Here is a 24,878-nt window from a genome sequence, read left to right as displayed (position 1 = left end):
GCTAATCTGTTGCGTTGAATTAGTATAATCCAGCGGAGAGGTACCTATGTGACCAGTACTTATCGTGACGTAATTGAAGCGCGAGCTAAGGTACAATATACCTCCGCTAGTTCCTACAGACGATTTCGCCGCCTTTCTCATGTCAAATTGACCATATATTACAAATTGGTCAATTTGCGTTGGTTCCAGGCGGACCTAAGGATTGGAATAGCCAAGAGCATATTCAGGCCGTTTGTTCTCCCTGTGGTCTGTCCCTTTTGCGCGGGAATTTTTGGCGCGGTCAATGTACAGAAGCTACCCCTGGTACTCCATTACTGCGGAGTAGGAACGAACAGTGATCACACTCTACATGCGAATCTCATGCTAGACACAAGAGAACTACAGTCGCGGTCAAAGAAAGATACAAATAATCAGATTGTCAGCTCCGGAGAGGTGCTATTCTATTCTGACCGAGGAGGCCAAGCAGAATATCGAACAAGATGTTCTCTCAGCGGCGGATCCGGCTTCTGCTTATAGCCGCGGTGATGCTGATGGTCACCATCGTCTACTATTCGGTATCAGCACCCTACCCTGCGAGAACTAAGCACACAGTAACTAAGATAGTTTGCGAACGCTAGGGCGACGCCGGGACGATACAAAATCAAAGATTTTACCGATCTACCGTTGCGGCGATAGACGCCCACAGAGAAGCAAAAGAGGCTGCATCGAAACAGAATGTGCAGCCGCAGAAACCCACCCCTTCAAAGCCCGTCGAGGAGAATGCAAAACATGTAGTACTGGAGGCGGACGGAGTCAAGGCGGCCAACCCCAAAGGCGCCAGTGAAGAGATGGAAGAGATCCCAATTGCAGGACGTACGAAGATGACGGTACCAAAGAACAGGAATCAGGACTCGCCTAACCAAGAGCCTGCCCAGGCATCTTCTGAGGATGACCCCGAAGTTAAGAATGAGCTCAATGCTATTCTTAAGAGATCGCCCAGTACGTTATGTCCCCTAAGACCCATATCTGTTGTCTACGAGAGGATCACTAACACATCATGCTCTACTGCACAGTCGTTATTTTCTCCAAATCCTACTGTCCTTATAGCAAGCGGGCAAAGTCTATCCTCCTCGAGAAATATACTATAGTACCTGCGCCGCATGTGGTCGAACTCGATCAGCATGCAATGGGACAGCAACTGCAATCGCTCTTGGCAAAGAATACCGGCCGACGTACTGTACCAAACGTACTCGTCAATGGAAAGAGTATAGGTGGTGGTGACGACGTGACTGCACTTGATGAGAAGGACGAGCTTGCCTCGACGCTGAAGAATTTGGGTGGGAAATGGATACAAGAGGTCAATCGTAAGGAGCAAAAGAAGCAGGCTGAGTGATGGCAACGTCGCGACATGTATGATGCGGATACAGCATGGAGTTTGGTTTGTTGTTTGGCAACTGGGTTGCTGGTTTCTTCTCTTCTCACGGCTTCTCTAGGTATTTAATGCATGATCTCTTCGCGATAGGCACGGGAGAAAGTCATTGCAACATAATTTAAAAGAAGTGAACGACTTTGAATTCTTTTCCCAATGTCCTATGATGTTCAAGTGGCTCTTATTCAAATGTCCCTGTTGATGCCTCAGGCACCAGTTCAGCGACATTCAGCGTCGACGGGAGGAAAAAAATAGCACCAGAACTTCGAAAAAAACCAAATGGACCGAATATCTATTATCAATGATGACTGTAGATATATAACATGCGCGTAATAATAATAATAATCAAAAGGTCACCTTAGCCTAAGCTAGATAGAGAGGTAGATGCAGTAGGATGTCCGCTGCCGGCAGAGCCCTAGAAAACGCGCTAAGCCGGAATGGTTGTTAAGCGACGCACAACCCGCCCGCCCTCGATTTTCGCTCCACCAAGACCAGGCCGCCTCCGTTGAATTTCGATCCTTTCGACGACCGACCGCACGAACGACATCGACAATTCTCCCCTCGGACATTCCACAGCCCACGCAGTCAAGATGCGGTACATTTACTCCGAGGAACGGCTGCCAATTCCCGAGAATGGTGAGCAAGCGATTCGTCCCTTGTTGTTTGAGGTCATTGGAAGAAAGGACGCCGGAGCAGAATGGGAGACAAGTAGCGGTGCTTTGGGTGTGCTGGGAAGATGTTCGCGCCAGTCTGGCTACAGGAACTGTTTGCAAGGAAGACCGCTGCTACGCCTTGTCGAAGAGGAGGAGATGCGAGAATGACCGCTGTTTGGGTTCAATATCTTGAGAGGAATAGGGACTAACCTGGATTTCCGTCTTTTAGTGAAGGTTCACATTCGCTCGCGAGTTGTGACCGTTGAGGGACCCCGAGGTACGCAATATAATACCCAATGCTTGTCACGTCCCGGAATTCTCTTCTCAAGCAGAGGGAGAAATTTCAGTCGAGACGAGTGACCCGTCATTCGCTGAGGTTCGACGGCACTGACATGGAACTTTTTCACGCGAATCAGGCAAGCTCGTCAAGGACCTCTCCCACATTGCCGTCACCTTCGGCCGCCCCGAGAAGAATGTCATCTCCATCGAGATGCACCACGGTGTCCGCAAGGGCATCGCTACCCTCCGTACCGTTCGCACCCTTATCAACAACCTGATCATCGGTGTCACCCGGGGCTTCAAGTACAAGATGCGCTACGTCTACGCTCACTTTCCCATCAACGTCAACATTGAGAAGAACTCCGAGACTGGCCAGTTTGAGGTTGAGATCAGGTACGCTGCGCATAACCCCCCCAATTGAAGACAGCTGGGGAGAGAGAACTAGCCGTCCTTTCAACACCTTTGAGAGGACGGGCTTTTGGCCACGCGGGATACTGTCGAATTCACTTTCTGATTGAGGAGCTGTGCTGATGGGTTTGATTTTGCGCTTGTTAGAAACTTCTTGGGTGAGAAGATCGTTCGTCGTGTCACCGCCCAGCCCGGTGTCGAGGTCGCTATCTCCAGCAACGTCAAGGATGAGCTCCAGCTCACCGGTAACTCCCTGGAGGCCGTCTCCCAGAGCGCCGCCGACATCCAGCAGATCTGCAGAGTCCGTAACAAGGATATTCGGAAGGTATGAATGTCGGCCTGTTACGTTCGGCGTATGTCCTGATGCTGATTCCATATCTAGTTCCTTGACGGTCTGTACGTTTCGGAGAGGGGCAACATTGTTGAGGAATAGACGATTTATGGGTCCGTCCGCCGTGCTGGGTAGTTGAGGATGTCTGGAGAACTTCATTTCGCACTACTTGCATTAGGGAAAAAGCAAAGCGAAAATCAATGCAAAACTAAAACGGAATTCGAATGCCCCTTTACGATCCACGGATATGGCTTTTCTCATCTGGGGAACATAGTATGTAGGAAATATCCGGCTTCTACGAACAATCCAAGTTTCCTTTACTTCCAATCAACCCTGGTTTTACACTGTTGTTGAATATATATCTCGAGACCTTTGTCCCCCTCGCTTCTTCCTACATCCGACGTATCGTAGCCGGGCCAGGAGTCGCAAGGATCCGCATTCGCCGCAGGGCGACTTGAGCTGAGAGCCCAGAAAAACCGCCAAGTGTAGCCAGATGTATGAATCCTCTGAAATAGACACCCATAGATCATGAACGCACACTGGAACTAACGTGGGGGCGGTTAATTTCACTTGGGCGGAGAGTTGCAATGCTCTGACAGATCCCATGTCTCTTTCATCTACCCGTGGTAACCTCCAATGACAACTACTACTTCTTTTCCTCTATCCATCTTCTACAGAATCTCAATCTTGGGGCTTCTTTTATTCTGTCAGAATGACTGTTATCCCAATCTGACTGCCGCTAGAAGCAAAGCGGATGAGATACTTCGCGTCATATGTCATACCCCATCAACTTCTAGCATGTGAAAGCAACAACACCCACATGCGCCGTCCGCCATCACGCCCACCGCACACCGTTCGTAGTCTACCATAATAAGATGGAGTCCTGGGTAGCCGTGTCTGGTCTTTTCTCTGCGATCTTTAGCATGGTGCTCGACGTTGCGCTGTTCTGGAAACATGTATGCTCGTTTACCTCCGCGCAAAGATGTTCCAATGGCCGTGCTGATCAAGGTCGCCCTGCAGAGGTTACTAGCATGGTGGTTCTCAAAATCACCTAAAACTAGGCTGCGGCATCGTCTGGCCACAGCGCAGACATTTGAGCAATGGGAGGAGGCTGCCTTCGAACTGGACGAGCTCCGGAGCGCGGATTTATGGTACGTTGGTTTGAGATCACGCCTGCCTGGACTGATGAGGGTAGTAGCTAACGGTAGTGCAGGCGCCAGAACCCGACAAGTCGACATTACGACTACCGATTGATTCTGGGCCGAGTGGAAGCTTTGATGACCGCTCGTGAGGAGGAGGATATCCTGACACTGGCCAATCTTCTTCGCTCCGGACTTGTCCGCAACCTGGGCAACATCACCTCTCCGAAACTCTTCTTACATGCGTACGCTGGCACGAAACTCCTCATTGATGACTATATCACACAAGTCGCACTCTCGATCCAGCACATAACGGCTCTGCAGACCGCTCCAGTCCACGAGAGTGGGTTCACCTCGCAGGCCAAGCTGGAGCTCCTGCATGATACTCGCCAAGCTTTTGGTAGAACAACTCTGCTCCTGCAAGGTGGCTCGATATTTGGGCTATGTCACCTTGGTGTGGTCAAGGCTCTGCATCTGCAGGGTCTTTTACCCAGAATCATCACGGGCACTGGAACAGGAGCGCTGATTGCGGCCCTGGTTGGGAGCCATTCAGAGGACGAACTGTTGTCGTTCCTTGATAGCGATGGAATTGATTTGACGGCATTTGATCGCCGACGAAGGGAGAAGCTTTCTGGCGAGCACTCACGGGAATTGCCTTACACTAGCGAAGACAGTTGGCTTCGGACACTTTTCCGTCGGGTGAAGCGCTACATTGAAAAAGGCTACTTTCTCGACGCTGGAGTACTGGAGGAATGTGTGCGGGTGAACCTGGGTGATCTGACCTTCGAGGAAGCATATGCACGGTCGAAACGGATCTTGAACATTACAATAGCGACATCAGGCAAGAATGGCACCCCGAATCTGCTGAATTACCTCACCGCGCCGAATGTTGTAAGTATACACTTTACGCTCAGCTTTGAAGCTCTAGTTTTGGAAGAGTCAACTTCGTCTCGTGACCCTGGCTGACGCACTACAGTTGATCTGGTCGGCGGCAGTTGCCTCGAATGCATCCACGGGTACGTTATACCAGCCTGTCACGATATACTGCAAAGATGAAACAGGGTCAATAGTCCCCTGGCCGCACGCTCAGGACGCCACCTTCCAGTCATGGCGCCACATACATTATAGTGACGGGGAGTCACCGCTTTCTCGCATCGCCGAGTTGTTCAACGTCAACCACTTCATTGTGTCGCAAGCGCGGCCGTATCTCATTCCATTTCTGGGCTCCGACCTGAACCTTCTCGACCGCCATCAGACAGGCCAGTGGAACATTACACGGCCGCTGATGCGCCTAGTCGTCGTGGAGCTCCGCCACCGACTTCGCCAGCTGGACTACCTCGGTCTCCTGCCTCAAATCGTCGGCCGACTTCTCATCGAAGAGACGATCCCTGGTTCGAATCTCACGCTTGTCCCCGATCTATCCCTGAGCGACTCCACGAAGCTTCTACAGACCCCGAGCAAGGACAACCTGGCATACTGGATCCTGAAGGGCGAAAGGGGCGTATGGCCGGCCATCAGCGCGCTCAAGGTTCGCTGTGTGATCGAGATCGAGCTCGACAAGGGGTATCAGCGCGTGCGGCGACGGCGGCCGAGCGAGAGCGTAGCATTGCATCGGCGTGGTCCCAACGAGGGTGTGCCCAGGAGACGAAGGGGGTATAGCATAGACAACGGACGGGATCTGAGCAGTTTGCTGGGGAGTGCGGACTATCAGCCGGATGTGCTGAATTCATGATAGGAAGAGGATGGCAGATAAATACAAGGTGACTGTCAGTGTATGAACCCTACAAAAAGGAAGGCCTCTTGGCGTGTACAGTACGCATTGTAATTTATTATCTGGAATTCTATGGCGTCATAAGCGATTACGATTTACCAAGAAAGACAGACATGCGTAAGTGTTGATCCCGACAAGGAAATCCGGATGATATCAATAGTTTCAAAGTCCATCAGACTCCGGGGGTCCTTTATATGCTACAGGGTGCGGACAACGAATGAGCAGACGTCCCACAGATACGAGAGGCAGACAGCAAACTTACATTTCCGTGCATATACAGCATACCAAGCCGCCGCGATGGCCAGGAAGCCCACAAACACGACGGACGCATAATTCATCGAGACCCTCGTAACGGGCAGCACGGTAGGCATGCTGAACAAGACTAGTTCGAAGCCGATCCAGCACAGGGCAACGACGTTGACGATGGGGCCAACGACGGGTCCACAGTTCCACAGGGCCTTGGAGACCTCTGTGCGGCCGTGCCGGAGGCTGAGGAAGATGGGGATGGAGTAGGCGACGGCGAGGGCGATGACGCCGACGGAGACAAAGGCGGTAAAGGCGCTGGAGCTGCCGAGGTTGATGAGACCGAGAAGCATCTGGATGACGGTGAGGAGGAGGAGGGACCAGACGAGGACACCGAGGCGAGGATCGACGCGGGCCCAGAGGCTGGCGAGCGGGATGGCATCGTCGCGGGCGAAGGCCCAGGTGGAGCGCGAGGCGGCTACGGTTATACTGATGGAGCAGAAGAGCGTGATGACGAGGACGAGGGTGGTCAGCGCGAGGCCGCCGCCGGGGCTGCCCATGACTCGGTGGAAGATGTAGGGGAGGGCCTGGGCGGCGGGAGCCGTAAGGATGTCTTCCAGGGGCGGTAGAGTGAAACAGATGGGGAGGATGAAGAAGAGGCCCGCCAGACCGCCGACGGGGACGCAAAGGCTGATGGCCCGGGGCACGTGGACTGCGGGATGAGAACACTCCTCTGCCATGGAGGAGACCATGCCGATGGCAGAGAACGTGTAGGCGGCGGGCAGAAGTCCGATAAAGAAGGTGAAGCCGCCCCATCCAGAGAGACTCTGATCGTAATGGCCCAAAGCGTAAGCTGCGCTGTGTCTGCCCGCGTCGGCCTTGACGGACAACGCAATCAAGCTGATGAGGATGGTGAGTGCGGTGAAGGTGGCACACGCAATGTCGACCTGGGGAAGGTAGCGGTTGCCAAACGTACAGATGAAGAACGAGCCTATGCAGATGGCGTAGAAGATTAGCAGGAGCTGCCAGTCCGTAGCGGCCCAGTCCGGATGGTACATCGAGACGGTGGCCGAGACCAGCGATGCGAAGCCAAAGTTGACGGAAAGCGTGATGGTCCAGTTGCCGACCAGCCAGATCCAACCGTTGATGAACGACAGCACCGTCTTGGAGCTCCTTGAAATCTGAAACGACCAATAGTAAGGGCCCGCAGAGGTCGGCCAGCGAGATGCGAGCTCCGCCAAGGATAACGCTACACATTCATCGAGAACACAGACCATGATCCAGCCGACGAAGATCGACAGAGGACCCCCGCCGTAGATGGCATTGAGTAGAGGACTTCCCTCTCCGTAGGGAATGGCAGCAATGGCCAGGGTCTGGAAGAGCAAAGTGAGAACGGAACGATTTCGACGGAGCTCCTGCTTGTACCCTAGGCGGTCGAGTCCCTCGCCTTCCTGAACGCTGCCGGTCTCAGGATCAACATCTTCCTTGCTATGCGCACTGCTGGAGGGATCAGGTAGTTTGTAATCCGCTTCGACACCCATGCCGAAGGATGAATTCTACAATGAGCACTGCAGACGAACCCAAGGTCCTTAAGAAAAAAGGCCGACGTCCTGCGCTGGTAATCAAGTCAGCAAGGGACGTCTATTTATTACCCAGAGCTGAGCTGGTTGCCCGCAATTCGAGCATGCATGGATACTTCTTTCCAGGGTGGTAACACAACTGATAAGCCGCATCGAATCTTCACAATTCGAGCCAATATCCGGTGTTGAAAACCCAGCTCCCGCACATTCCAAATTCCAAGCGGGGAAGGGATATGGTATACGCATTGGGAACGCGAGACGTAATGATGGTCGCAAAATAAGCACCTCGCGTATCAGAATCTATGATTAGACGGGGTCGATTGCTGATAATAAAGTCCGACGAACCATGATACGGGATGCTGGACAATCCATGGAGCTTTCACGCATTGTTCCCCTTGTTTTTGACACTGGTAGAGCTGCTCACGCCTCTCAGCTCCGCAACTCCAGCCCCTGTAAGCTAGTCTGTGTGCTGAAGCGCAGGGAAAAACCAAAGCAAACCGATGGTCCCTCGGCATATGGCATGATCAATTGATTGTCGTAGAGATAAGGAAGAGATATTCAGCAGTAGTAAAACAAGCCCTGGGGACGGCTTGAGACTATGAGCAAGCATCTGGATACTAAATGCAGCCGTTGACTTAGCCGGATGCAGTAAGGGAATCCGTTTGATGTTTATTAGAGTTTCTTCAACGATCATCGCTTATCGGAGGCTTCTCTCTCAACCAAGAGCCACCTCGTGAGGGGTTTTCAGTATCGTCCCCGCATCATCGAAAGAGCCATCCTGTGCGGGGAAATACCTTGATGCTGAGGAGAAGGAGTCCAAACAAGATATCAAGATCGGTGACAGAAGCTTGACTAGGGTTTTGGTTGAAAGTCGGGGATGTGTGTGGATGATGAATGGATGAAGTAGTAGTGCTGAGGGAGGGGAGACGTTGCCCTTCCTTAGTAGTCGTCCATCACCCTCAGAGTGCAACTCCCCAACTTCACTGTAAACATCCCTTCTTGCTTGACAATACCCCAGATAATAAACATACACGCTGTTTAAAGCCATGACTTGGAGAGCTAAACGACTGAAAAAGGGTCCAGCTGTTCTACTATAGCCTTCTCCTTGGTCATTTGATCACGATGAAACCTCATCCTCTTCATCAGAGTTGTATTCTTCAATCAAACGATTTTACCCGAACGCCAAAGCACAAGCCCTGGTGATTGCAAAGAGAGCACACCAAATGTTCATTATGGTAAACTTAGATCGGGATATACATCAGCCAATGAATTATAACGAAGAATATCAAGAAAAGAGAAAAGGCGGCTCAATCCGCCTGCACCGCAGTGCTGATTGGTAGGGAGAGACTAGTGGACAGCAGTATGAGGGCGAGCAGATTGCGAAGAGTTTGGTCGAAGAGAAGGGGCCCGCAAAGAATGCGCGTGGCGAGAAGTGGGCCGTGAAGGGATCTGTGCTGCAACATATGACAAGGGAGGGACTGTGCCATTCATGTCAGCCGTTCTTCTCGAAGCAAACGCAAAGGAAGACGAAGGAGAGAGTAGGCGAACTTACTGCTGAAACCGTAGCCCTCGGTGACTCCCTCGGTGTTTTGCGGGTCGATCTCGACTCGCACGGCCACGTCCAGTCCGCCATGCATGTGACTATTGCTGGTGACGCCGTCTGCAGCTGAATGAGTCGAGCCCGCATCAGCTTCGCCCTTGTGCAGCGGCGAGTGGCCGTTCTTAGGGATGGGGAATGATTGGTCTCCGTTGGCGGCATCACCATTGGTGATGGGGGTGTCAACTTCGGTGATACAAGCATAATTACGCGACGGCATGGTCACCTTGTTCCACGAAGCACTCTTTTCCACGCCGCCGGGTTGTTTGTCGAAGAAAGCCATCAGCGTCTCGTCTGTATCCCCGTCCATGTGGTGGATCTTGTTCCTGCGAGCTAGGAGGTTTGCAACAGCCTTGGGGGGCGGCTTGTTGGTTATTGCACTGCTAATGACGTTGACCATGTATCGAGGGTCACGCTCGCTCGGGATTCCAAGCTTGGGGTTCGAGTAGAAGCGCCCAATCGCCGCGAGGTGCACGTCCCCGCCCAAGATGGTTACGCGAATAGAATGCGTAGCGGCAAAGTGCTGAAGACGCTGAATGAAGATCCGTCGCTCTCGCTTGTGCTGGCGGGCAGTGTAATGGTCATCCAGGTCGTCCAGCAAGTCGACCTGGCCATCAAACTTGTTGAACAAGCCGCCAGCGAGACCGAACCGCTTGTTCAGCAGGCGGATTGGCGCAATGACGGGAGAGCTCAAGATATTTTCAAGCCAGGCGAGACGGGGATACGCAATGGGGACACCGAGAAGAACCACAAGGTGTTTGATATCCCCATTGGCCGCTGCCACTTCACGCTCAAGACGAGAGAAGATAAGATCATAGGTTTCCGGGTAATTGACCTGGTGCCGGGTCCGTTCTGTCCGCGCATCAACGCCGATGAACGCAATCCGCTTGCCCAGGCGCATATACAGATTCCTGCTCTTTTCCTCTACATAAGGCCCATGGCTCTTTCCAACGATCCAACTGTTGTCCTCGGGCTGATTTTCCAGAACAAACGTGTTCTCTGTCTGCCGAGGGTCTGCACCTGCTGTGCCGTTGATCGCTTGCATGGTCTGCGGAGCATCCGTGGTGAAGGTAGACTTTGGAGGCGCAAGGTGGTGTTGAAACAGGCAGTAATACTTGTACGCCACGCCTCCAATGCCGCGAAAGACGGCGCACCGCATAAAGTGGTCCGTGTATGAACCGAAGCCGTCGATGATGTCGTGGTCGTCCCAGATATTGATCTGAGGGATCTGTGCATTAGCGGTCTTGAACGGCTCGGTGGAGTACCATCTCATGTAGTTTGCATAGTAGTACTCGTCGCATTTGGCTCGTAGGGAGTTATCGAAATTGTGTGTCCGTCTTTTATGGGGATTCGCGATTGACGTCCATTCCTTCAAGGGGCCATCCACCCGGACTCCGTCATTGTAGATTTGGTCCCCGCCACCGATCATGACGTGGAAGGGCTTTTGCGCATGAACGCGAAGGACATCATTCCACAGATTGGGACCCAGCCATGCATTCATATCCGTGCCGACGGAGAAACCGTTGCAGGAGTGGAACATGAGCCGCATGGACTGGTTTACGGAGGGCACCACAAAGTTCCAGGGTGTAATCGTTCGATTGGCTTCCGCATACTGGAAGCCGGGAATGTCATACTCCCAGCGCGCTTCATATGACTCCAGGGGGACGGTGATGGAGAAGCGCCAGAAGGCTTTCTGGGGATCCTCGCAAAGGCGCAAACCATCAATTGCGACGGGCTGACGGGCCGATAGATCGCCATTGATCGGAGCATTGCTACCGCCGACCGGACCACATTGTCGCAGGAGCAGCTGGGGCTGTCTTTGGCCGGGTTTCGTGACAATCAAGACGCTTCCATGCCAGAGGGAGGAGGAGGGGGTGACGGTCATGTTCTTGTAGTTGATCAAAGGCCCGCAGACCACTTCAACCTGCGCATTGCTTTGGTATGCTTGGCCATTTGGAACGGCGTCTTGAATAATAATATTATTAGTTAGTCATGGCGACACGAGTACTGTAAGAAGAACAGAGAGTTTGATCAGTGATGGATGATGGTTAGCTCACCATAATCATGACTTGGCTGGCTGGAGTAGTGAGCCATGACGGGGGGACCAAGATGGGGGTATTAGATACGAGTTAGGTTGTTTGGGGCATACAACAATAATACAAGGGGAGTAAGGTAAGCCTCTCAGTGTGGCTGGTGGGCAGGAGATGAAAGAAGCAAAAGGGTATCAAGTCAACAGATTAGAGTAGGTAGAATGCAGTTAGAAGAAGAGAAGAGAGGAAAACGAGACAAATGATTGTAAGAGAGTGAAAGAGACGAGGAGATTAATATTATTAAGGAGACCAGGGATTGATTCTCAGGCTCACGATGTACAAGCGAAGGGGCAACAGGGCTGATTAGTTGGTTCGGATCAACGAGCGTTTTTTGTCCTTACTAAGGAGAGGAGAAAGAGATAGAGAGATAGGCAGGTAAGGTAGGTAATCTTATGATCTTAAGGTATCCGAAGAAGGGATCAAGCCAGGAAGAAGAAATGCGGATGGTTTGTAGACAGCTTGAAGCCCTTGAAGGGAGAACTGGATGATGAGATGACGATAGGGCTGAGTACCAGGGAAGAAAAGCCAGCGACCGTCGGCCAGTCAATAATGATCATCCCATACTAATAATAATAATAATATTGTACCCATGCAGACAGAATGGGAGTATCATCAAGCTGAACCGAACCACGAACCACAGCTTGTGCAGAGTGGTAGCTGCTAAGAATTTGATTTGCTTGGCATTATGTACGGTGATGTACCTAGGGAATCTCAGAGGCTACCTTAGTGTACCTAGATAGGTAGAGAGTGGATACTGATGGAGTACTCCGTCGAGGGGTACACGGTTAGACATCGGAATTTGGACATCTCTGTTAGTATTATGTAGATGTTAGCATACAAAATGTGCTCATGCAGCACACTGCAGACTCCTTGGATCAAAGAATGAACATTATTGATACTGGAGAAGACCTACCTTACCGTACATAGATAAACAACAATAATGTAAAGCTACCTCGGTCGGTAAAGTATCTATCAATGTGGCTGAAGGGGCTGCCTGCGGGGATTTCTTTCTTAATTGACCAATCATACAGTCAAAAAATGAACTGATTCGTGCGGCGGAGATTTACCTATCTTTGTGGTCACAGGCCACTGGGTCAGTATCCACTAGGGTATCTAGTAAGTAGGTATCCTCTCCCTAGCCACACTTTCACAGGCAGCCACATTTTTGACTCGACTAGTGATGATCCACATGAAGGGCGATCAGTCAATCATCATTTCCCAGCTTATCGTAGTATGTCCGATTCACAATCTGAAAGCTGAACAGAGTAGTCATTATTATCATCTGGGTGCCTATGCTAAGGCACCTTCAGATGCAAGTGCCGTCTGTTGATATCTTCCCTCCACTGCCGCCGCCTTGTCCGTCGTATCCCTGTGTCTAGGATGCTCCAGGCAGTGGCAGAATGCTTTAGATCCGTCTATGCCACAACACAGCTGCTGGAGACCTATACAAGCGCCTACCATTCGTCTCAGATGCTGATAGTAGGGCCAATCCAGGATAACTTTCCGTGCATGTCGTTGGCTGTCCTATCTGCTGACTGATGGTATAATCCTGGCACATCCAAAAGCGTTCCCTGTGAGGTTCGTAGGTTGACGAAAGGCCGGTGAGCATGGTTAACTTCGGTAAACGTGGGCTTGTTGGGCATCTGGCTGACGATGAGGAGAGACTTGGTGACGCAGTCTTGTCCGTTTTCTGATTGCCTTGACAGGGACGGTTAGAACTTTTATCCGCTGCTTCTCAAGATCCTGCTGATACCTGACCGAAGAGGCTATACAGCGCTCTGAACTGAGAGAAGTGACACAGAATCAATGATGGAGCAGGCACCGGAGTCGCACTACTAACCGGTGTAGCTGTGACAGATCAATAATAGATACTTGATTTCATATTCAGCTCATGTACATTTGATCCATTGAGCAATGTCATGAAACTGACTGATCATAATCAGCTGCCATTGCCCTGGATTTGATGGGATCCGGTACCTAGTCTGGAATACCTGCTTGATCACATGTAGCCTCATGACACTGCGTGCTTGCCCCATTTCCCCCCCCAGATCAATGAGGAATTTATCTTACAATTTCATCACTTGTGTCTTCTTTCTCCATCATATTCGACTTTCGATTCATGGCTGATGGCAGAATATGAAGTACTTACAGTCACTCTAGGCCGTTCATACTGATGGAGGCAAGTACCGGGGACATGTGGCTCCATTCACTGTTGTCTAAAGATACACCAGTCTAGCTAGGACGTCGACCTCAGCGTCCTTCCCCATCCTCATACCATCACCGTCGTTGCGCATGCCGGCATGCCAACCAACATCATCCCATCACCGGTGATGGGATGTTGTTGATGATGATTATGTTGTTGTCCTTTTGATGTTTGATGTCTGCGTTTTTGATTCTCCTTTGATCCTTCTCTCCTTCTCCTGTTATCCTCGGACCATTTTTTTCGTGTTTTGGTTCTGTGTTTTCTTTTTTTTTTTTTTTTTTTTGTCTTTCTTTTTTTTCGTTTCCTTCGACAATTGAATCGAATCCTCAATTCCAAGACTCTGACAAGTGTTAATACTCTGACCAAACCGTCAAGAGGAGAAGCCGGACTTCTATCCCCAACAATCTCTGAACAAAAGATCTTTGGTGGCCTCAAGGCGTGTCCAGTGACAAAACCCGACAGATATGTCGACACCAGTAGGGGTACATGCCACAAAAGGAATTTCTGAATGCAAACGAAAGCAATATGTGTGTGAAGATGGAGAACAGATTTTCGAGGATGAAATGGGGGCCGAAAAGACAAGCAATAACACGAGAGGAAAGGAAGCAGGTGCAATGCTGAAGGGGTATCGTACTCTCACAAAAAGGTTAGGAACAATTCGACGAACAATCAAGTCGAATCAACATTCAAAGGGTTGGACATGAAAAAAAAAAAAAAAAAAAGAAAAGAAAAAGGTCAAAACCACAAACGCGAGGCAGAAACGCAACAGAAGAAGCTCAACAGACAAGGTGAAACAACACGGAAACAGTAATCATTCGAAAAAAGTACACAGTCTGATAACACCGGCACTATCGTGACATGACATGTCCTCTAGTCAAACAGAGGGGATGGAAGAAGACAGCGAGGCGGTTGGTCTTCTACCTCAGGCTGCGTCTGCACTTCCAACTTCCAACTGTCATTCTCATAACCAAGTGACGGTGCAATGGTGAACTCATCAACAGGCCTCTTGCGGACACGCACTCCAAGGTCCGTCAAAAGCGAACCAAATCGGCCCCTGTTGTCGAGCGAATCCAAGTCCGGCCTTTCTTCAAGAAGCTCAAGCGTACGGCGAAGAAGAAGAGGCAGGGGGATCTTATGGTATTCAGTCGCCTCAAAATCATCGAATTCCTCCGTTGCTGGGCGAACAATGCCCGGAGAACCTGGGCTCAAGCATTGTATCTGCTGGAGAACTGATCTGTGGCGGAATGGGGGCGAAGGGGTCCTTGGAGCGTCAGGGGGATAATTTTCATCAATCGTGGGATGCTCTCCAGCTTTGATCATGATATTTTCGAATTCCAGGCCGGGGGACTTAATCTCCGGGAGGTCGTCTGGTATAGCAAAGAGACCCTCAAGGCGCCGGACAGCTTCCTCACGGCGCTTCTTTCTGTTTTCCTCGCGATGCCATCTCCAAGTTTCAAAGTCGGCTGCGCGCCACTCGCCGGCTTGCATCGGAAAACCGTGCTCCTGCTCCTGCTCCTGTCGCTCTTCCTCTTCCAAGGCATACAAATCTTGGAGGAGTTGTCTGAAGGAATCGTTGTCATCGTTTTTCTCCGTTCTGTACTTGGCTCGCGCGGATCCAGCGCGGAGGGCAAACCAGGCCCGATACGATGCGCGCTGCAGGACCTGTCGGCATTGGTCTTCATAGTATGCGAGTTGATGACGGAACTTCTGCTTCTGATATTCTTCTTGAATGAAGATTACATCAATAAAGTCCGCAGCGAATTGGGCGAACATAGTGACAATGGCCATCTCCATGCCGGGATCATCGCTCACTTGAAGGCTTGTGCAAAGAGGATTTGAGCTCAAAATTCCCTCGCCAGCCCTTCCGGTCCGCTTCTGGAATGTTGTCTGCAGGAGACTAAACAGCCTGGAGATGGAAATGGTGTACACAGTTGTGCCTTCGCTCCACACAGACCAAATATCACGAATGTCGTGGGGCATCCAATTGAAATGGCGGGCGAACAGACTTCTATATTTCCAGTCATAGCCAAGGACATAGTTTCGTTCGCCGAAGACTGCACCCTTTTCCGCAATGGGCAGAATGGCGAAGAGCAGGCGGGCTCGCTGGCTGTCTTCTTCCATTCTGTAACTCTCGGTGACGAAAAGATCGCAGTATCGGATGGGTTCACAGTCTGTGCCGTCGAAGAGATACAAGTTTTCGCGCCTGATATGCATGTCCTTTCCCGCTTCGAGACTGTTCAGATAAAGGTGATAGTCGATTATGCCCCATGGGTGCTTGACGGAGGATGTGAGTGCCTCTGGTTCAACTACGTGGGTGTCTCCAGTAGCACTTGATGGGACCCATGGCGCGAAGCTAAAGGAACTCTGTGACTCGTCGTATGTTTCGTCTTTGACTTCCAGAGCCATCACTTCAGCAAGTGCTTGCCTGGTGGCAGAAGTCCCGTTGACAAGGTGGATGTCTCTGTCACTTCTTCTCATCTGGAAGCGACGCAAGCTACGAGCCCTGCCAATTTTCTTGAAACGCTTCACCTTGGAAGGCATGAGGGGCATTGTAAGGGAGGCAGGCCTCCGTCTCTTGGAGTCACTCGCGTTGAGAAGGGTGGAAGTCAGGCCTCGACAAGGGTGAAATGAGGGAGATGAGGAAGAGGAGGGGAGAGGACTAATGATACTGTGAGACAGTGTGGTTAAGCTAACAAAGCTCTGCAGATATCCGGAAAACTGAGGAAGATTGTGTTGATAGAATGGAGTGTTTGAACTGAGGAGATGAGAAGGAGAAAGAGAGGTATGGGAGATGAGAAGTGCAGAGATGGGGCATACAGTGAAAGCAGAAGCGATATGACGCGCTAGCGTGGCGAAAATAGCAGGGCAACACCAGGAAGCAATGTTTCGTTCTTGTCTGAACATCCAAAGTGGGCTCTTCGTGAGTCTTTATGATAAGGTCTTTCGGTCACTCCAAAAGACCACGACATACAGGGCTGGTTGACCACCAAGGTCTCTGATATTAGACCATAAGGAGCTACTCACACTTAAATTCAAGCGCATGAAGCCTAATCTACAAATAGAGCTTTCAGTGATGCGATCCCGCGTAACCTGATCGGGGTGTGTGAGGTAAGGCATCGCAGATCTGGACTCTGTATGAAGCCTTCACTGCACTGCCGGTTCCGGAAGTCTGTTTGTGCCTTAGGCCGGCCCCTGGTCAAGAATCTGTTGCAACAAACAAAAAGGGGCACTTTCTAGAAGGTCTAGATTGCATTGAAACGTCTTTCTGTGCCTACACAGCATTGAAGCTTCGATCTGTAGGCTGGAATATCAAACAGTGTGTCCTTCTTTGTCTCTAGTGCTTGCTATCGTCGTTTGATACGACCGAATGCCAATATATGATTGTCAAGATGGTGTTTCGAAAGAGAAAGGGCTTGTAGCTGTTGAAAGTCAGTCGATCTTTTGTAGAGACTCCCTTCGTGCTGGAGATGTCATTCCTACAGAGCAGAGCTGCAGGCTTCGAGACAAGTTTCTATATCTGGATCTATTTGTAAGTTTCAAAAGCTGACGAGGCGATATAAGTTCTACAAGTATCAGAGTAAGACCATGTTTCAGTCAAAAAAGATTTCATTCTACGATCACACCGAAGACAGCTATTTCTTCTCATGCAAAAAGCTGGGTATTCTTCTTGAAACGAAACATAGCAACCTATACTGGGATCTTGACAACGAAAAGCTAACACATACTAAGACAGGTGAGAAAGAATTGTCACAGGAGATATGCATAAAGTACATGAGTTGTCACCGTGGTCTATTCAGACATAACTCGTTCAAACCAGGTCCTGTTCTGCCGGCGTTTCTTCTCTCGTTCGCCCTTCCACGCCAGGGCCCATACAGCGCCGATCAGATATCCACCCAGATGGGCAAAGTGATCGAGCTTCATAACACGGAAGGGGGATACGAGATTGAAAATTTCAAAGGCGACGAAGCCTGTCAGGAGGACCCATCCTTTGGCGGATATAACCTCTTGCCATTCCCGGGGGAGGAAGAAGATAGTGAATCTTTCCCTGTTATGTGCGTAATCAGTCAGCATTCTAAAGAACTCTCCAATTTCTGGGAACTGTAAAGAACCAAAGATGCAAGATGCTAATACGTACTGGCTGTGAAGCAGACACCATGCCGCGACGATGCCGGAAATCGCACCACTGGCTCCCAGCGACGTGATCATCAATTGACCCATTAGGACGTGACCTGTCAAAGATACCAGGGAGCCAAAAGCGCCTGCAGCCATATAAAGACCCAGGAAATTGCCTCGTCCTATATCATCGTGGACTGGGCACAGTCAGCATCAAAAAGCCCTGCGAGAGGTTTCATCAGCACTCACGTTTCGTTCCGATAAACCACAACATGAGCATGTTTAATGCCAGATGTTTGAACTGCTGATGACTGAAGACATTTCCGACAATGCTCAGGGGATGGGGCTTGAAAGGAACACTGATAAAGTAGCGATTGAGCATTCGCCACGCCGGTGGAAACTTCCAAAGAAGGAAGATGGTCAGATTCGCACCCATGATGGCCAACGCAGTGGCGGCTGCTGGGGGCATATCCGGCCATATGCGGTCTGCTCTCGCCGGGGCTTCATAATTTGCGGCAAAGGCATAGCTGAGGCCAAGGACGAGAAGAGTGAGCGCGAGGCTTGGCAGAATACGACGAGCCTGTTTGACAGCAATGAGACTGAGTCCCTCTAGGCTCAAGCGAAAGACTCACCGTGCTCAATTTCTCTGCCGCTTCTACATTCCAGTCTGTCGCTTGCAAGTGGTGCTTCTGGATCCAGGCGAGTAAAGGACGCTCTGCAGGATCCGCGCGTTCTCGTACTAGACACAGACGAACTCAGTATTTCCATCAATGGTAACCATCTGCCTCTCAGCTGGATGTACTCACCCTCTAGCGCCGAAGAGTCGTCGAACTTTTGCAGAGCTGTGTTCTGCTTGACCTGGCGCAACAGTTCTTCTCGCTCTTTATTCTCATTCTCCAGCCATTCCTTGCGCTTTCTCTCTTGTTCAGCTAGGAGTCGCGTCTCATTCCGCTCCCGAATTTCCTTCAGGACACTCTTGCCGTAGGGGTCGTTCGAGTCACCGCGCTCAGCACCGAATGTTCCGGATTGAGGCTTGTACAGTCCCAGTTCTTCAGCCCGCTTAATGAGCTTCTGCTGCTCCTCGAGTTCTTCTCTTTCGATACGAGCGAGAATGGCGGCATCTTCATCTAGCGGATAGTTCTCGCGCAGCCACTCCAGGGCAGCATCACGATTGGACGGGGGAACGGAGCGAGTTATGTCTTTGGGCAGGTCGAGGTCGAGAGTACCGGCAACACGTCTGCCGTGTAATACGGCAAGAACCCGATTGCCCATCGCCGGAGATATCTTTGCTCGGGGTCCGAAGATTTTGTTGATCTCGGCCGTGGAGAAGGGCTCGGAGCGAGGCGGGACGCCATGTTCGGCGGGAGGAGCAGACTGGGAAAGGAAAGGAACGGAAGCACTGAATGACCTGCCGGAAGCTGGTGAATGGGTTTGACCAAATCGATTGGCGATCAGGAATGGCACTGAATGAGGTCTCTGGTCCAATGTACAAAGACGTCGTCTGAATGTACTATACGGACGACATGTGAAAGAAGTGCGGAGATCGCAAAGCATGGAGCGGAACATTGCTGATCTGAACGGAAGCAAGCCTGAGGGGGCAAGCCCCGAGCATGGAGTCCGCCATGCTACACAGAGCGCATTGCTCATATCCTGCGATTTGGAGGTCCTGCTGCAAGGATTTGCTAGAGGATGATATTGTTGATGGTGATAATGAAATGGGAGAGTTCGAGAAGTCCCATGTGGATGCAATATACAAAGCGGACCTCCGAGCGGCCTATCACTTTATCCGAACAGACGAGGTTCCTGAATCGAACCATATATATAAACAGGCGTTGTGAGTGTTGGAGTAGCTTTTGGAAATCAGTATACATTTTCATTCCTTCTAGTGACACTTGAGTATATAAGCTTCCAGCTGGTGGAGAGGCAAATTCGCTGGGAAAACTCGTGGACTATGCTTTATATATATTACCGTTTCTACCACTAATTCGCCTATATAAATCATCAGCATGGCATTTCCCCAGAATATGAAACAAACAGCTGCAATTAGATACATATGAGCATATCCTGGACCAGGGACCCTAGCAATCGCCATTTTTGAACCAAAAGGTTGCTGATGTCAAACCCCCCATACGAATTCTATAAATATCACGTGGAGATAACTATAAGATTAAGCATGGTCTTCTGGGCGATGAGAGATTCCAAACATGATAGCTCAAAATAGTCGCCTTTAGGAAAAGAAAATCCCTTGGTGTCTGCTATTGCTCAAGCTCAAAAAGATTTGTTCCACAGCTAGCCAAAATGTCAGAAGAGGCCCAGCCCATCACCCTTGAAGCCTTTGCCGAAGCCATCAAGGAACTGCCCCTCTCCGCGGTGTACGCAAAGGTCTCGGAAATCAGGAACTCCGTCGCACACCTGCGCCGCTCAAATAGCGAGCTTAGAGCGTTCATAGACCAGTCTTGCGAGAGTGAGAGCGATAAGCGAGAGCTGGAAGGGTACATCGCAGAAAACGAGGGCGTCATCACTACTATGAATGACCGACTTGGACTCCTGAAGACCGAGATTGAGAATCGAGGCGAACGATGGATTGAAGAGGAAGTCGCGGCGGATACTAAAGTGGATGGAGATGAAGTATCCGCGTCTCCATCATCACAGCCTGTCGTCAATGGTACTGCGGGGGATGAACGGCCTCAAGCACATCAGGACGCGACGAGAAGGCCGGAAGATACGCAGGCCAACGAGGAAGAAGGCGTCTATCTGTGAGACACCAATGCTGCTGGTTGGCTTTCCTATCAGGAAATTGACTTTGGAGGATTCATTCTTCTGTGCGCTTTCTGAAATGATATGGCGCCTGTGGAAGACGCTCCACCCAACTGCATCATAGTTACTGATCTGGATGGGCAATCTCAGTCGCTAGGCACTGAGTTGCTTTCACCAACTCCTTGAGTGAGAAACGCACACCACCTAGAGGGTCACCGAGTGAATTCCGGCTGCGGTTGTCCTTCTATCGCCACATAGACTGACTCGGGTTGTGCTCGCTCTCGGGTCATGTCGCTCTTTGCATGGCTCCTTGCGCAATCTCACCGTCTGCCAGAACTGAACGACAGATATCCCATGTTGAACCGCGGTATTGAGTACATCAGCCAAACTAAAAATGCATATGTTGATCGATTCATTGTCTCTTCTGATTCTCTCAGCTTAATGTTAAAATCTATGCACATCACGATGATCCCCAGAAGCAAATATCACAAGACAATGCTACCCAGCAGTAAAGTATTGCGACGGAAGTATGCAGAGGAGAGGTTGAGATGCGAAATGATGTGGTATTCCAGCCAAACAGGCATTGTTGACAGCAGATGTACCAGGAATCCAGACGGACGAAAACGGACTTCGAAGGAATCTACACGGACGGGAAAATGCTCAAAGAAAAGACAACGGTCATAGCACCTGCTAGTACGGGTACCCGGAATAGGAAAAGCGAATCATCCAAGATCTTTATGCATGACCGTATGATGAAATACCAGTTCCAACACAGGTCAGCGGACAACCGCTTAATGGTCGCTCTAAGTCAGAAAAGACATCCTCTAGCTCAGCTAGAGCTTGGCTGACCCCAGTGACCTCCCGCAAGCGCCTCCTGGGGGATACGCTGCTGTTTGATGAACAAGTCAATCAGGGGCTGCATAGGCTCCATCTCCTTGTCGGAAACCAGCTTATAGTATTTGGCGACGGTCACGAAATGGACGAAGCACATGTTCAAGATGTCATGTTTGTTGATGTGCCAAAACGGATTCAACCAGTGTGCGTGGTACAGATGAGCATAGCAACGGAACATCTGTTTCATGATGCCTTGACAGTCCTTGTAGAAAGTCTGAGGAAAGCCGCTGGACTTGCCAATCCACTCCTCGCCGGTAGAATTCGCGTCGGCACTACCGGGATTGGCATTTGTAGCTTCATGCAGTGCAAAGGTGTCAGGTGTGCTGGTGACCTTCTCGGTGGGGAACATGACCGGGTCATGGATCTTGCTGACAATCCACTTTTCAACGCGGTTGATGAACTTGGGAGCGGAGATCTTGGCGGCACGCCCGTCTACAAGCCAAGTATATGTCAAGCTATTGGCGAATTCAGTTAGAGGCGGCATGAATTTGGCCATGTTGGAGGGAGTTTCAGGTCACTTACCGACCCGCAGACATAGTTGGACAGGTGCTTTCATTGCAGACAGGCAAACCAGTGACACCATTGACCTCCTGAATCACCTGGAGCATTCCGTGGAGCAAGCGGTATTGTTCAACAACTGTATGGGATCGGACTATCAGCACCGAGGACCTGACCACACGGGGATGTACAAGAATCGCTTACTTTGATGAGCCAGCCATTCTCCAAGCTCCACGTTCTTCGGACAAGCACACAGGGTCAGGAAGTTACCCTTTACATTCAAAGGGGCATACTTCTCCTGGAAAAAGTACTTGGGGGCGTCAGGGTCGTAAGGTGCGGGGCTGTCCACGCTCGGCGGAAACGATGGGGAGTTGGGCCCAGGAGCCACTTGAACAGATTGAGAGGCCGGGGACTGAGCAGAATTTCCGTTGTTCATCTTCGGAGCGTTGTTATTATTCTTGTTATTACCACCTCTGCCAAATCCTTGGCGTCTATAGGAATATGCGAGTTAGCAAGTCAATTCACAACTCTGGGACTGTATGAGCTGGGAGAAGGAGGTCGAGTGAGGAGTCCTTAAAAGGGGTAGTACGAGAAGCGCAAAGGAAAAAAGGATGAGGGAAGAAATCATGCAGGCTGAGGTGCAGGAAAGTTTTCTTTCTGCATCTGCAGCGCCGAGTCTGATCATTCTGCTGCCATATTGGGAATTCAGGGGACGGTGTGAAGGGGGTCTACAGGAACAAATCCAACCTAAAAGAGAGCCGCGCAGCACACTTACACACTCTGAAAAAAAGTCGCCATTGTTGTTGAGGGGTCCCAGATAGCCAGCTAGACCAGACACCTAAAGTAAAGAGTTTGAGAAGAACAGGAACAGGAACAGTACAAAGAAGAAAGAGAGTAATACTGACTGCACTCCTAAGATTCTCCAGTTGTTGATCTCCTCTATCGGTCTGGCCCTGTGGAGCTATTCCCGCCACTAAACCCTGTTGGGTCCGGAACGGATTAAGATGTTCCTGGAGACAATCAATACTCCATAGCTCAATCTCGATGGCTGTTCCTCCGACGAAGGCTTCGCAACAGGTGCTACTTTGGCAGTTCACCTCGATTGCGTGCGCGGAATCTATTTCTCTATTCATATTTGCGATTCAGTCTTTGGGAACAAATTAACCTGAATTTGCACTGGTGAATTCGCCGTTTGCGCGTCGGCCATAGGCGTTAATCTCTGTTACCCCAGAAGGGCCAGAGCACATTCAGAAAAAACACACCATGTCTTCTTCCGATGAAGATGTGGTACGCCGGCCAGGAAGAACCACGGCTGGTGACCGAGCCGAAAGCCCTGTCGGTAGCGAACACAGCAACACTCCCTCTGCGCGCGATCCCAGTCCCTTCGGATCTGATGCGGGAAACATGAATGGGGACGACGACGCTGACCTGTTTGGATCTGACGGGTCGGAAGGGGGTTTTGGCAATGAGGAGAAGTATGAAAGGCTTTTACAATGCTCTTCAGTATATAAGACATACTGACCGCTTGTCAGTCGACAGAGAACACTCGACGACGAGGAGTTAGATTCGGGAGACGACATTGATCGCTACGACAGAGCCGGAGATCGCATGGATGAGGATGGCGTGGAAGGGGATTACCAGGAAACTGTGAACATCATGGACCTGAGTTTAGGCCGGGCGCCTGAGCCAGTGACTTCAAAAGGCGAGGTACGTGGAGTAGGGCCGAAGGAGAACATGCCGTCCTGTTGGCTCACTCTATACACGCAGGTCTATACAATGCCAGTGCCAAATTTCTTGTCGATAGAGACAGAGGAATTCGACCCGGAAACTTACGTCGCGCCTCCATTCACTACTGCGGCGACCTCCCTGTGCTGGCGGCATGACCCGAACGACGAATCTCTCTTGCAATCAAACGCTAGAATTATCCGGTGGGAAGACGGGTCTTTAACACTCCAGCTTGCCTCGGCACCCAAGGAGCAGTACAGAATATCCACCAAGCCCTTGGCACCTACAAACAAGGCAGGCGAATACGATACAAAACTGGATTCCCATGTCTACTTGGGAGCAGCAGCAGAGACCTCGTCGGTTTTCCGATTGACCTCACATCTAACCCATGGCCTCACTGTTCTTCCTACGACCGTGGAGACTGACGATGCGGTGCAGCGTCTGCAAGAATCTCTGGCTGCGGCTGCGCGAGGTAGCAAGAAGACAGCGGATGGATCGGCGCCAGTTATCGAGGTTAAGGAGGACCCTGAACTGGCCAAGCGACAGGCCGAAATGGCGGAGCGGGAGAAACTCAAGGCTGCACGTCGCCGTCAGCAGCTCGCAGAGCGTGAACTGGACCGTGGCCGTCGTGTCGGCTTCTCCCACCGCTCAGGTGGTGCTGGTCTGACCGTAGGTGGTCTAGAAGATGACGACGGCCTTCTCGCTACGCGACCCCGCGCTCGCAAGCCTCGCAAACCCAACCGTCGTGGTGAAATTTATACCGATGACGAAGAAGATTACGATCGTCGCGGACGCACGAGGGAAGATGAGTACGACGAAGACGATGGCTTCCTTGTCGGCAGTGACGAAGAGCCTGAGATTGTTGAAGATGATGAGGACGAGGAGATCCTCGAGGATGACGAGATGGATGCAGAAGGCGAAGAGGAGGAGGATGTCCCTGCCCAGAGACCTGCCAAAGAAAAGCGGCCGTCACCAGAGCGACCTGTCTCGGAAACAGGAGCATCCGGAACGCCACCGGTGAGGAAGAAGAATCGCTACATCGTTGATGATGACGATGAGGACGAATAATCTTCCATCCTAGGCCGTTCGCACGCCCTCGAATGGTCCTTGGCCTCGTGACCACGCTCTCCTAATTAATGACCCTGCATCCTGTAACAACTTTCTCGGAGTCAATGAAATTGTATTTAGT

General features: G+C 50.9%; 10 protein-coding genes across 10 annotated transcripts; 5 read left to right on the top strand and 5 right to left on the bottom strand.

Annotated features, from left to right (window-relative positions):
• Window positions 1–479: 479 nt before the first annotated feature.
• Window positions 480–1,372, top strand: ALT_8322 (glutaredoxin; the record flags this gene model as incomplete). The annotated part of the gene is made up of 3 exons (XM_033560708.1): window positions 480–554; window positions 618–978; window positions 1,053–1,372. 3 exons carry the CDS (start codon window positions 480–482, stop codon window positions 1,370–1,372), a joined length of 756 nt encoding a protein of 251 aa, XP_033416599.1.
• Window positions 1,373–1,998: 626 nt separating this feature from the next.
• ALT_8321 (60S ribosomal protein uL6) lies at window positions 1,999–3,181 on the top strand (the record flags this gene model as incomplete). Its single annotated transcript, XM_089600397.1, has 5 exons — window positions 1,999–2,131; window positions 2,291–2,338; window positions 2,478–2,733; window positions 2,896–3,073; window positions 3,131–3,181. 5 exons carry the CDS (start codon window positions 1,999–2,001, stop codon window positions 3,179–3,181), a joined length of 666 nt encoding a protein of 221 aa, XP_089455290.1.
• An 852-nt stretch (window positions 3,182–4,033) lies between these two features.
• On the top strand, window positions 4,034–5,950 carry ALT_8320 (triacylglycerol lipase family protein; the record flags this gene model as incomplete). Its single annotated transcript, XM_089600396.1, has 4 exons — window positions 4,034–4,230; window positions 4,293–5,109; window positions 5,195–5,234; window positions 5,289–5,950. The coding sequence occupies 4 exons, from the start codon at window positions 4,034–4,036 to the stop codon at window positions 5,948–5,950; spliced, it is 1,716 nt and encodes a 571-aa protein (XP_089455289.1).
• A 236-nt stretch (window positions 5,951–6,186) lies between these two features.
• On the bottom strand, window positions 6,187–7,773 carry ALT_8319 (putative amino acid permease; the record flags this gene model as incomplete). The annotated part of the gene is made up of 1 exon (XM_033560711.2): window positions 6,187–7,773. One exon carries the CDS (start codon window positions 7,771–7,773, stop codon window positions 6,187–6,189), a length of 1,587 nt encoding a protein of 528 aa, XP_033416602.2.
• Window positions 7,774–9,299: 1,526 nt separating this feature from the next.
• ALT_8318 (uncharacterized protein YGR266W) lies at window positions 9,300–11,294 on the bottom strand (the record flags this gene model as incomplete). Its single annotated transcript, XM_033560712.2, has 1 exon — window positions 9,300–11,294. The coding sequence occupies one exon, from the start codon at window positions 11,292–11,294 to the stop codon at window positions 9,300–9,302; it is 1,995 nt and encodes a 664-aa protein (XP_033416603.2).
• Window positions 11,295–14,572: 3,278 nt separating this feature from the next.
• On the bottom strand, window positions 14,573–16,243 carry ALT_8317 (uncharacterized protein; the record flags this gene model as incomplete). Its single annotated transcript, XM_033560713.2, has 1 exon — window positions 14,573–16,243. One exon carries the CDS (start codon window positions 16,241–16,243, stop codon window positions 14,573–14,575), a length of 1,671 nt encoding a protein of 556 aa, XP_033416604.2.
• A 1,248-nt stretch (window positions 16,244–17,491) lies between these two features.
• On the bottom strand, window positions 17,492–19,381 carry ALT_8316 (rhomboid protease PCP1; the record flags this gene model as incomplete). Its single annotated transcript, XM_089600395.1, has 6 exons — window positions 17,492–17,747; window positions 17,838–18,012; window positions 18,065–18,395; window positions 18,448–18,554; window positions 18,622–19,278; window positions 19,336–19,381. 6 exons carry the CDS (start codon window positions 19,379–19,381, stop codon window positions 17,492–17,494), a joined length of 1,572 nt encoding a protein of 523 aa, XP_089455288.1.
• A 732-nt stretch (window positions 19,382–20,113) lies between these two features.
• On the top strand, window positions 20,114–20,575 carry ALT_8315 (uncharacterized protein; the record flags this gene model as incomplete). Its single annotated transcript, XM_033560715.1, has 1 exon — window positions 20,114–20,575. One exon carries the CDS (start codon window positions 20,114–20,116, stop codon window positions 20,573–20,575), a length of 462 nt encoding a protein of 153 aa, XP_033416606.1.
• Window positions 20,576–21,401: 826 nt separating this feature from the next.
• On the bottom strand, window positions 21,402–22,400 carry ALT_8314 (Mob1/phocein family protein; the record flags this gene model as incomplete). The annotated part of the gene is made up of 3 exons (XM_033560716.2): window positions 21,402–21,921; window positions 21,989–22,103; window positions 22,169–22,400. The coding sequence occupies 3 exons, from the start codon at window positions 22,398–22,400 to the stop codon at window positions 21,402–21,404; spliced, it is 867 nt and encodes a 288-aa protein (XP_033416607.2).
• An 827-nt stretch (window positions 22,401–23,227) lies between these two features.
• On the top strand, window positions 23,228–24,757 carry ALT_8313 (Paf1-complex subunit LEO1; the record flags this gene model as incomplete). Its single annotated transcript, XM_033560717.2, has 3 exons — window positions 23,228–23,439; window positions 23,497–23,671; window positions 23,732–24,757. The coding sequence occupies 3 exons, from the start codon at window positions 23,228–23,230 to the stop codon at window positions 24,755–24,757; spliced, it is 1,413 nt and encodes a 470-aa protein (XP_033416608.1).
• Between the last annotated feature and the right edge of the window lie 121 nt (window positions 24,758–24,878).

The sequence above is a fragment of the Aspergillus lentulus genome (assembly GCF_001445615.1).
Source record: "Aspergillus lentulus DNA, contig: Alt16, strain: IFM 54703, whole genome shotgun sequence".
Lineage (NCBI taxonomy): Eukaryota > Fungi > Ascomycota > Eurotiomycetes > Eurotiales > Aspergillaceae > Aspergillus > Aspergillus lentulus.
This window is presented reverse-complemented; position numbering and strand designations above follow the sequence as displayed.